At 36.8% G+C, this 12,730-nt stretch overlaps 1 protein-coding gene across 2 annotated transcripts in view; it reads left to right on the forward strand.

Annotated features, from left to right (window-relative positions):
* The window catches only part of coq4 (coenzyme Q4 homolog (S. cerevisiae)), a 34,850-nt gene that overhangs the window by 490 nt on the left and 21,630 nt on the right, over positions 1-12,730 (forward strand). Inside the window, exons 2-7 of one of the 2 annotated variants that reach the window (XM_026212555.1) lie at positions 377-523; positions 963-1,059; positions 1,164-1,266; positions 1,347-1,476; positions 1,904-1,997; positions 2,729-3,036. In XM_026212555.1, the coding sequence (XP_026068340.1) occupies positions 377-523; positions 963-1,059; positions 1,164-1,266; positions 1,347-1,476; positions 1,904-1,997; positions 2,729-2,921 (764 nt within the window). In that variant the 3' untranslated portion in view covers positions 2,922-3,036. Of the gene's footprint in view, positions 1-376; positions 524-962; positions 1,060-1,163; positions 1,267-1,346; positions 1,477-1,903; positions 1,998-2,728; positions 3,037-12,730 lie in introns of those variants that run through there. The other variant, XM_026212554.1, reaches the window with a different exon arrangement.

A 12,730-nucleotide genomic window follows, 5' to 3' on the forward strand; every position in this document is an offset into this window, starting at 1 on the left:
ACATTCGGCGGATATGCTAACTGTGTCTTATAATTATAATAATTTCACTATGTAAAAAAGTAATTATAATGGTCTTAAAACGGACTTAATTTTCTTTATACAAAATATAAATGTTTTTTTTTTTTTGTCTGAAATATGATAGCCTATAATTTATATATTACAGTCTAACGTACTCTAAGGTACCTTCAACAGCAAGGTGGTTTCTTACTACATTTTGTAGTAAATTAAATTTAAGCCTCATGACACAATGAGTAAGGTTGCAGGAGTGATAGTTAATCACAGTACTATGAATTTAGAGAAGTTGAATCTTTTAACTGTGATTGCTGTGTCTCAGGATTTGAACCTCAAGATCTATCACTCTCTCTCATGCATTCAGTACTCACCGGACAGCAGCACACAAGCTCAGATTCAAAGCAGTATGATGGAAGGTTGTATCCAAGTCATATCCCAACAAGTTCTGTTCAGAAGGCTGTTTTGGCTTTAGGTTCTGGTGTCGTTGCTCTGAAGAACCCCTACAGACATGGTGAGACTGTTATTTAATAGTCATTCATTATGTTTGCCCTTAATAGTATGCATGAAATCACTCTATTTATGATTGCACTTCCTGAAGAAATGATCTTTAAATAACAGCTGTTAGTTTCTTTTTCAGTCTCAATGGAAAGTCCATAATTGTTTTGCTGAAAAATATTTAATGAATAAAAACTCTAATTAGGTTTCATTAAATAACACAGGCCAGAATGTGTTCCAACTTTCTACTATAACATAAATTTTCTTGGTTCCTGGACTCTTCATCCAAAATTTAACCAAACCTTCAGAATTATGTGGAATGGATTTAAACTTGATAAAATATGGAGACAGCTTTATTATGGGATAATATTTTCTAAATCGTATGAGCAGGAATTCTGTCAGTAATCCCAATGATTCAAAACTTTCATGTATGCTATCATGTTTTACCAAAACAGATATGGTTGCGGTGCTTGGGGAAACCACAGGGCACCAGGCCCTGATCAAGTTAAGGAATCGGATGAGAAATGACCCAGAGGGTTGCACTATTCTCAAGTATGTCTCAGTTGTTTACTCTGACTACTGTTAATACTGTTTATGGCTCCTTCATTCATTATCCAAACTTTGCTACTGCCTTTATGTTCAAATTATGTCTCTAGAGAGCGTCCAAGAATCCGTCTGTCTACTTTAGACCTCACTCGAATGTCTGCTTTGCCAGATGGGACTTTAGGAAGAGAGTATCTCCATTTCCTAGAAGAAAATGTAAGACAAATGAAAAACACTGAAATTATCATTTAACATTTAACAATAGGTCAAATTAACCATTGTAATCTTTTTTTCAGAGAGTCACCCCTGACTCAAGAGCTGATGTAAAATTTGTAGACGATGAGGAGCTAGCGTATGTCATGCAACGATATCGTGAGGTCCATGACCTCTTGCATACCTTGCTTAATATGCCCACCAATATGCTAGGTGAGCATTTGATACAATAACAAATTAGGTCTACTTTTCAGGTGTGTATAATTTCCACTTTTTGTGTGTATGCCTAGATAGCTCTCCCTCAAAAGCTTTTGGTTCAGTGTAAATGTGATGCATCAGGGCTATTTTGCCACTGAAGTACATTGAGCCCCCTAGATCAAACCTGTTCCTGAAGATCTGCCATCCTGCAAAGTTCAGCTGCAACCCTGATCAAACACAACTGAACAAACTAAGGATCTGAAGGATCACTTGATCATTACATACAGGTGTGTTAGATCAGGGTTGGAACAGAACTCTGCAGTAAGGTAGATCTCCAGGGTTACTTTTTTAGTGTTGTTGGGGGGTTTTTGTTGGGGGGGGGGGTACATAATATAAGAAATACATTATAGCATGCATTTCTCATCTCATCTCTTACCCACAGGTGAGGTTGTAGTGAAATTGTTTGAAGCTGCACAGACTGGTCTGCCCATGTGTTTTCTGGGTGCAATGCTTGGACCCCTCCGTCTGTCTGTCAGGTGAGTTAACAGGATAGACTATCTGTCTGTGTACAGCAACATGATGTCAGTTTACTTTTGAAATGGTCTATCATTTTTTAACAAACAAGCATAAAAATATATATAGTAATAATCTTACATTGGAAACTCTGACACCATGTTTTAAAAGATTACTTCAGAGCTTAATAACACAATTTAATATGGAAGGATGAATATAAATGCTTCAACAAAAATACAAGCTTTGCATATTTTAAATCTATAGAACGTATTTAAATCTATAGAATGTCTTGCCCCTTAGACTTTGACTGTAAGTTCATACTGTCCAAGCAATTAACATTTTCGTAAGGCAACATTATTGTCTGTGGTAACTGACAGAATGATAGTCAAGTTATGTAATTTCTAGTATATTTGATTAATTTGCCATAAAACAAACATATGTGACCCTGGACCACAAAACCAGTCTTAAGTCGCTGGGGAATATTTTTTGTAATATAGCCCCAAAAAACATTTTATGGATCAAAATTATAGATTTTTTATTTATGGCAAAAATCATATTTTGTAAATTTCCTGCTGTAAATATATCAAAACTTAATTTTTAATTAGTAATATGCATTGCTGAGAACTTCATTTGCACAACTTTAAAGGCGCACTCAGATTCCATTAAATTGTCAAAATCATGTGTTCATCATATTAATTTATTAAAGTATGGGTTAATAAATACAATTTGATGTGTCTCTCTTTGTTGATATCAGTCGTCTACAGTTGCTGGTTCAGTCTCTGGGACCATGGGCTCTGCAGAATGGTGGTCGTGCCCGATGTGTTCTGAGCATGTACTATGAACGGCGCTGGGAGCAGAACCTTGATAAATTGAGACATGAGCTGAACATTGAGCCACCACCTGTCAATCTGATCTCATCCATCAAGAATACATATTCAAACTCGTAGTACGCTCATCTGTCTAACTGATTAAAATTTTAGCTTGTGGAAAATCAACATTCTGTGGGCAACAAAGATCACCTTTTTCTTCTTCCTCCTATGACAGGAAATGATTCCTAAAAAACAAAACAAAAAAATGTCATGTAACAATGTAAAAATACTATGGCATGAATAGTGAAGTAATTAGGTTATTCAGAAAGAAGATGAAGAACATTTAATTTGAAACATTTTTTATTTTAAAAGTTTTAATAATAATAATAATAATAATAATAATAATAATAATAGACATTATATAGTCTGTAATATGTGGAAGTGATGACAAAAGTACCTATAGAAAAATTGGTACTATTTCCACAGATATTATATTTTGTAATTTTAATGTTTATAATAAAATATCTCAAAATAATGATCAGTCAGTTTGATTAGATATCTGTGATCAGATATTTCCTTTAAAACAAGTTAATATTGATACAGTTAACAGTCAAAGTGGAAACCATGCAGTAGTCTGAATTCAGATAACAATAAACATAAAGATGCATAATATAACAATAAATATTTTTTTTCATAATATAAAACATTTATTTGTATCCATTGCGAATTTGCTGCTGCTGAGCAAAGTCTGTTCTCTGATGAACCAGAAGACAGTGAATATTGTCCTTTGCTACCTTCTTGGGGACATAGGTGTTTGAATCGCAAAGTCCCTGCAAAAGAGGCAGTTCATTTATCTTATTTAAGTGTGTGTATATATATATTATATTATATTATATTATAATATATATTTTATGTTTAACTTATTTAAAGTCTGAATACCAAGTGTAATCATTATGTTGCATGTGCAAATTGTTGTTTCCCAGGAGGCCAAAAACCTGGTTGTGCATTTTTAAAGATTAAGAGAAGTTTTACAGGCGATGATGTTCCAGGAGTCTTTCAGGAATGGCCTTCTCCCTACATCCATGAGGGAGGTGGGAGAGGACCACAATGGATTTATTCAAGGAAGACATTATCAAATGTTCATTTCATTATCAGATGAGTGCTCAACATTTTACATAGCCAGAGAGGGACAAAACACAAGGCTTTACTTTCTCTTGATGCAGAGAAGGCATTTGACCGCGTCAAATGGCACTGTTTAAGGTGCTCACATGTTTTGGCTTTGGAGATACATTTTGTAAATGGGTTATAGATTACTTTGTACTGGGCACACCGCAGAAGTATTTACCAATAATGGTCTCTAAATCTTTTAGTATCTCCATGAGTTGCCCACAAGGGAGTCCTCTTTCACCTTTATTATTTATCCTTGCAATAGAACCATTTGCCATAGCAGTGAAGGCCCATAATGATATTTGTGGAATCCAAGAGAGGCATCTAGAGCAACTATGTCCCCGCACTCCTGGTTCTCATTGAAACTTTTAGAAAAAATATCTGGATATAAAGTTGATCACTCCAAATCATCTATAATGTGAATGAATCATAGAGAAAATAACCAAGATTATGCTTCTATCTTCGATTCAGCAGATAATTTTACATTTGTGGGTATAAAAATTGTTCATGAGGTGAAAAAGATTGCTAAGATAAATAATGACCCAATTTTGGAAACAACTGCCTCAGCTATAGGACGCTGGACATCTTTACCTATCTAAATGATTGGCAGGATAAATATCCTAAAAATTAATATACTCCCAAAATGTCTCTATTTTGTTCCAAAATACCCCCCCCCCCCCCCCTCATATTTGTTTATTATAATTAAATTGATTACCAACTTTACTTGGCAAAATAAACTAGAGCTGAAGATCTTTGCCCGAACCCGACGGGACCCGACGGATTCGGTCGGGTTCGGGCTTAATTTATATCATCTTATGCGGGCTCGGGCCGGGCTCGGGCTTGCGCTCCGGTTTGCGAGGTAAACGAGCGGTCATGTGATGTGTTTCGATTAGCGCGAGAAAGATGCGAAAATGAATGCTGAGCAGGTGTAATGGAGGCTTGCCTCTGGTGATTACGTTTTGGTTGCACAGGAACCAGCAACTAAAGCAAACTCTGAGCGAGGTGTGGAAAAGTTTTGACCATGTCTATAATGAGAATAATGAGTGAATAATGACGAACCATCAGTGAGCGCAGGAACGCGCTGAAGACATCTACAGTGGATTAAATCATTTTCCTCCACGAAAACATGTAGACCTAGCCTAATCTCTGTGAGTAAAGGTTTTTCAAATGATAACTAAATATTCATTGAGTCTTAAATTCATAATGTTGACAGAGTATTTACGCTAATGTTGGCATTATTCTTTTATAAAATAAAGCAAATCCAGCGGAGCCTTTATCTTAATTTCGTTATTGCCAAATACCCATCTTAATTTACAATTTATCTTATTTTTTTTTTAAATTACTCGTTTTTATTGGTGCGTTGGTCTATTTATAGGTTAAATGAGCCCATATGTCTAGAATGCTGAGATGTTACGATGTCACAGAGGACTTATTTTATTTCTTTATTCCAACTTCCAAGTTAGTTATGAGTAAATTATGTTAAAACATGACTAAATTACTCATTGTTGACAAAAGGCAAAAGAGCTGTGTGCGTGCGCACATTTGAATAATGTCGGGCTGTAAACGGTTCGGGCTTTAAAAAAGCTGTCAATCAAAATGTACTTGTGGGGCTCGGGCCGAAACCTGTCGGGCTCGGGTCCTGTCGGGCCTAACTTTTAAGGCCCGATTACAGCTCTAAAATAAACATCCCAGGCTCTGTCTACCTTTATTATATATATCATTGGATCAGAGAGGACTCAAATACCCAAAACACACACACACACACACACACACAGACAACCCTATTGTAGGCTACTGAACATGATTAATATTTGGTTTGATTCTTGTAAATATTTGAACATTAACCCCTCTTGTTCACATTTCAGTCCTATTTGGGGTAATGTGATCCAGGGTTTCAGATATGGGCCGAAAAGTATTTATGTCCTTTCAAATACCTTTTTTTTTTTTTTTTTTTTTAAATATCTACAACTTAGAAGCTTTATATCTTCATTTCAAAATCATTTAGTAGATATTCCAGTCATATCCCCATTAGAGGCCACAATTATAGGTCACTACTATGATAAAGGTTCAATTTCTTCTTTGAATGAATTGTTTGTATCAGGGTCTAATGAATCCTCAGAATGCAAACTAAGATTATTGAAAGAAGATATAAATGATGAAATATCTCTAGAGGATTGGAATAAGGCATGCAAGAAGGCTCAGATACAGACAATAGTAGTTTGAAACTCATACAATATAAATGGCTGATGTGAACATTAACAGTTATGCTGCACAAGTTTAATAATAATATTCCTGATACCTGTATAAAGCGTAATGAGGCAAGAGGTACACTGTACCACTGTATAATTCAAGGCATTGATGTTTGCCTACAAAACCACCACTTGCTCTGAACCCATTTACCTAAATGTATTACTTCAGTCTTATGTGCCCTCTAGCTTGCATTCTGCAAGAGAACGTTTCTTAACTGTGCCATCCCAAAGAAGCAAAAAGTCACTTTTCCGGACTTTAAAATTAAATGTTCTCTCCTGGTGGAATTACCTGCCCAACTCAATCCAAGCAGCTGAGTCCTTATCCATCTTCAAGAATTTACTTAAAACTAGTGGTGGGCCGTTGTCGGCGTTAACGTGCTGCGTTAACGCGAGACTCTTATCGGGCGATAAAAAAAATATCGCCGTTAATCTATTCTCAAAGTTGGGTTGGGAGCTGGGTCTAGCAAGCTATGATGACTTTCACCTTGATATTTTATATAACCGACTGGCTGAGGCCAGCCTAAAAAGATGCTCAGGACAGTTGACGGGCCACTGCTGCGCATCGTCACGAAAGCTGATCTTTTTCACGTGTTTTTAAGCCTTTCCGCTTGTCGATTTAAACATTTAAGCATCCAAACACAAGACGTGGAAAAGCTGAACAGAGTAGCCGGTTACTCACATGCTGTGAACCGAGCTCTCTTCTGCGAATCTCTTCTCGAAGTCCCTTCTGCACCTGAATGAACAAATACAAATCACAGTTTGAACAAACAAAAAGATGTGAAAGAGCCCAATTCAGTACTCGCGATGTTCTGGTGTTCAGGGCTCACGCAGAGAAAGGCGTCTCAAAACACTTGAACATCAAATTTGCTTATTTTTGCTCTTGTGCCGACAAATACATACAAAATATGTCAAAATATCCACCTTGGAAATTATGCTCGAAAAAACTGTCAGTTATTTCTTAAGTGAAAATTAACAGTTGAGGAAAAAAATGGGATGTGTATTATTATATATATATATCATCATCTCTTAAAGTGACCGCGCCTAATTTAGCTACTGGCTGCTGTAATGTTAATCCAAGAAAATGAAAATGAAAATCACTCACTGCTCTTGACTGCATTACTTTGTAGTTTTAACAGTAAAACCAAAAATTATTCAGACACCAGATATAATTTTTGATATATACAGGTCCTTCTCAAAAAATTAGCATATTGTGAAAAAGTTCATTATTTTCCATAATGTAATGATAAAAATTAAACTTTCATATATTTTAGATTCATTGCACACCAACTGAAATATTTCAGGTCTTTTATTGTTTTAATACTGATGATTTTGGCATACAGCTCATGAAAACCCAAAATCTCAAAAAATTTGCATATTTCATCCGACCAGTAAAAGAAAAGTGTTTTTCATACAAAAAAGTCAACATTCAAATAATTATGTTCAGTTATGCACTCAATACTTGGTCTGGAATCCTTTTGCAGAAATGACTGCTTCAATGCGGCGTGGAATGGAGGCAATCAGCCTGTGGCACTGCTGAGGTGTTATGGAGGCCCAGGATGGTTCGATAGCGGCCTTAAGCTCATCCAGAGTGTTGGGTCTTGCGTCTCTCAACTTTCTCTTCACAATATCCCACAGATTCTCTATGGGGTTCAGGTCAGGACAGTTGGCAGGCCAATTGAGAACAGTAATACCATGGTCAGTAAACCATTTACCAGTGGTTTTGGCACTGTGATCAGGTGCCAGGTTGTGCTGAAAAACGAAATCTTCATCTCCATAAAGCTTTTCGGCAGATGGAAGCATGAAGTACTCCAAAATCTCCTGATAGCTAGCTGCATTGACCCTGCCCTTGATAAAACACAGTGGACCAACACCAGCAGCTGACATGGCACCCCAGACCATCACTGACTGTGGGTACTTGACACTGGACTTCAGGCATTTTGGCATTTCCTTCTCCCCTGTCTTCCTCCAAACTCTGGCACCTTGATTTCCGAATGACATGCAAAATTTGCTTTCATCCGAAAAAAGTACTTTGGACCACCGAGCAACAGTCCAGTGCTGCTTCTCTGTAGCCCATTTCCTGCACACGCCTGTGCACGGTGGCTCTGGACGTTTCTACTCTAGACTCAGTCCACTGCTTCCGCAGGTCCCCCAAGGTCTGGAATCGGTCCTTCTCCACAATCTTCCTCAGGGTCCGGTCACCTCTTCTCGTTGTGTAGCATTTTTTGCCACACTTCTTCCTTCCCACAGACTTCCCACTGAGGTGCCTTGATAAAGCACTCTGGAAACAGCCTATTCGTTCAGAAATTTCTTTCTGTGTCTTACCCTCTCGCTTGAGGGTGTCAATGATGGCCTTCTGGACAGCAGTCAGGTCGGCAGTCTTACCCATGATTGCGGTTTTGAGTAATGAACCAGACTGGGAGTTTTTAAAAGCCTCAGGAATCTTTTGCAGGTGTTTAGAGTTAATTAGTTGATTCAGATGATTAGGTTAATAGCTCGTTTAGAGAACCTTTTCATGATATGCTAATTTTTTGAGAAATAAATTTTTAGTTTTCATGAGTTGTATGCCAAAATCATCAATATTAAAACAATAAAAGACCTGAAATATTTCAGTTGGTGTGCAATGAAACTAAAATATATGAAAGTTTAATTTTTATCATTACATTATGGAAAATATTGAACTTTTTCACAATATGCAATTTTTTTTAGAAAGACCTGTATAGCAAAACTGTAATAATGTGATAAATGTTGAAGGTGTCTGAATAAATGTAGGTTTGATTGTATATTTCATTTTTACATTGAAGACTATCCAGTGCTATTTTACATTTAATTATTTGGTTTCTGTACCTTGACACCTACAAACTTGAATAAAAAACTAAAAAATTGGTGTGAAACAGGCGTAAGGTTGTTTGCACCTTGTGCAATGTGTAATTAGTTTACAGCTTTTTCAAGCACTTTGTGATGCATTTTGGAAACAGGAGATGAGCCCCTTTTCTAATGCACCACCTAGCTTGATAAACCCCTTCTCAAAGACTTACTGTTTGTCAATTTTATTTGGGTAACAGACATATTCTGAATGCCTTCGGCAGAATTCGAATAAGCCATTTTAATCTAGATTAATCTAGATTAATTTCAAGATCACAGTGAGATTAATCTAGATTAAAAAAAAAATTATCTATGCCCACCACTACTTAAAACACATCTCTTCCATCGTTATTTGCCACTCTAACTTTAGCACTCATTATTCTAATTATATTCTTTAAAAAAAGATTCTAACTACCTTTCTAATCTTTTTGTATTCTGTTTTCCTTTCATTTATTATACAAATATATATATATATATATATATATATATATATATATATATATATATATATATATATATCGATAGATAGATAGATATATATATTATCTATTCTGTTTTCTTTATATGTATTATATTATTTAAAAGCCCTAGCTACATGTACTGTGTTTAAGCTAACTGAGACTTGTATATATCATTGCTCTTTGTTGTTTTGATTGCTTCCACTGTCCTCATTTGTACTAAATGTAAATGTAATGTAATGTATATGGGAATGCTAGAAAGTGAAGCCTTTTTTCTACAACGTATTATTGATATGATTGACCAAATTCTATTAAATAAATTACCACTGGATCCTAAGCTTCTTATTGTGGGTATATATCCTATCAGTCCTCTCTTACAAAGCAAAGAGGTCAGATTCAGGCCGGATGTGTATTTTTCAAGCTAAACGAATAATTGCTCTTAATTGGAAAAATATGATTGCGCCAAGAATTGGAAAGTGGATCAAAGAAATGGCATCAAATATGTCAATGGAAAAGATTATGTATATTGTCAAAAATAAAATGTTTTTGAAGTTGTCTTTTATTAAATTCTTAAGGAACCCATGCAAATCTTGGTATAGTGCTAAAACAAGCTCTGAGGGAGTAGGGTAATATCATGATCTTTTTTACAGACTTGGGAAATACTTTTTACTTGATTTAGGTATCTTGAAAAAAAATTTTTTTTTCTTTTTTCATCTGGTAGCTGCTCCGTGGAGGAGGGGGTAATGTCACGCTGTCTGGTCTCTGTTTCCCTGGGTGTCCACTAGTGGTCTCACTTCCCCATAGGCACCTCACCGTAGGCACCTCACCGTAGGCACTACAATTCCAACTAGCCTTGTCTCTTCATCACAGTAATTGCACTCATGTTAATTGCACTCAGATGTCTTCACGTGTTAGTCATTATCCTCCCTATATTAACCAGTCCTTTTCTGTTTGTCTGCATGGAATGATTTTGTATTACTCTATTAATTAATAGTTATTATGCTTGCAGCTTTTATGTCCTACATGCATTATTTTCTTTTATTTCCTTCCATTTTTCTCAGATCCTATTTGTATACCACTCCTGTTTTCTCACTTGATCTTCATTGAAACTTTTAATACCCTGCAATCTGTGTATCATAGCAACAGCCAATGTTAGTGCTCTCTAATCACAGGATTCACATGCACAATATGTGATAAATTACATGAGAAAATAAGCTTTTGTAAGGGAAACAGGTCAATTTAGCTCAAAGGGAATCATTTAAGATTTTAAAGGGAATTTGAACAGAATCACTGTTTCACGGCTGTTCACGGAGACGCCCTGCGATTCAGTGAACTAGCCGTTTAACATCAAATCTGCGCTGGATACTAATATCCAAACTATAGTGAAACACTATCAATTAGCACAGTAACAAGATCGGCAGTTTAAGACATTAACTTGTAAGCACAAAACACAAGATACTTCTCTTTTCAATATGAATAAGGCTTTATTAGATAAATCTAAGACATAAACTAATCTAACACATAAATGCCACACACACACATCCACACAAGTTGCAGGAAGGTCGAAAGTTAGGGAAAGATGAGTTTAAGAGAATGGAAATATGGAATCCCAAGTTAACAGCAATACGTTAAATTGCATAGACATGAACAACCATCAATCACGTAATTAGCGCTCGCATTGATTTCCTCAGTGGGGTTAAAATTATATTAGATACACCAGCACAACAAATATCTGGGAATACGTTGCCTTCGTTTGCTGTGAGAGGGACTCCCGTTGAAAGGGGTATCCCGGTGTCGCTGATTGGCTGGAAGTTCAGTTGGCTGAAGTGACGTCTTGGGGAGCCCGTGCTTGGGCGTTGGCTGAAGCTGGAGAGTCGTGTGCGCTGGTCGAAGTTGAATGGGCATCCGAGGTCAGGCGTCGGAGACTCGACGTTATAAAACTTAACTCAGAACACGAAACTCTCAAACGGAAAAGAAAAGAAATAAAGTTTGATGAGACTAGGTTGTGTTCCTTCTCATTGTGGCATAGTAGTAGCAGGCAGGCACGCTGGAACCGCGCTCAAAGAACAAAGATGACTAACCGCATGGCTAGATGCTACAAGCTAAAGCTAGGTAGCAAAGCTACAAGCTAAAAGCTAAGAGCAGGCATGACTAATAGCATGACTGATAGCACGAGCAAGGCTGGAACTAAAAGCAGACATGGCTAATAGCAGCAGCTAGGGACTAAAAGCAGACTAAAAGCCCGCATGACTGATAGCACAAGCAATGCTAGACTAAAAGCAGACTAAAAGCAAGGCATGACTGATGTCCAAGGTATTTAAATTTCCTTGTGGGCCACCCCTCAAATGTTGCCTTGACCAATCAGATATGGTCCTGGGGTCTGGGGTATCATAAATCATTGTTTATCTTACCAAGCATGTGGTTCTTGCCTCACAGGGTCTAATTTTGGACATGATTCCTATAACATGATTATGATATATTTTACAAATAAATGATTGTCAGGACAATATCAAGCAAGAAAATTCGATTATGTCAATACTAGACATGACTATGTATCCTATAGTTATCAAAAGACATACACAATAAGTGATTATACATGATAGTCAAATGTGTGGGTTACACATAAATGAATATGGAGTTAAGCAATGGAACGATTCATTTAGAAGTCTTTTTGAGTTCATTCTGGTCCATATATAATGTATAAAAAGCAGTTTCTTTGCCATTCTCTGGCAAAGGGACTTTTCTGTGAAGACAAAGGTTTAAAGCCCTTCCCCCTTAGGAATTTCAGTATGGTTCTGCTGGATGGGGGAGTCAATGGGACTTGTGCAGTACTCTCATGGGTTTCCATGTGATGTCCAGCGTTGCATTTCAATTATGAACAACAAATTTGACAATCTCTTCTTCGAATTGAAATTGTGAATAAATGCTCTAGTGGTGTTCATGTTGAAAGCTGTTGTGTGAACAAGTTGGTTGGTAATCTGCTTGGTTCTTGTGGCACTAGAACTGATTTATGACTTCCTGAGGAATTCAGCTCATGTTTCAATGCACACAGCTCTGATAGACTCTTTAATTTGTCTCTTCGACTCATTTCTGCTACATATATCCCCCTTTCGATCGGCGAGGTGTTTAGGTGAAGACATCATCGATCGCTGGAGAAACAAAGGCAGAAGAAGCAGACAAACACAGCAAACAGCAAGACAACACCTCCATG

The sequence above is a fragment of the Carassius auratus genome, chromosome 30, assembly GCF_003368295.1.
Source record: "Carassius auratus strain Wakin chromosome 30, ASM336829v1, whole genome shotgun sequence".
NCBI classification, from domain to species: domain Eukaryota; kingdom Metazoa; phylum Chordata; class Actinopteri; order Cypriniformes; family Cyprinidae; genus Carassius; species Carassius auratus.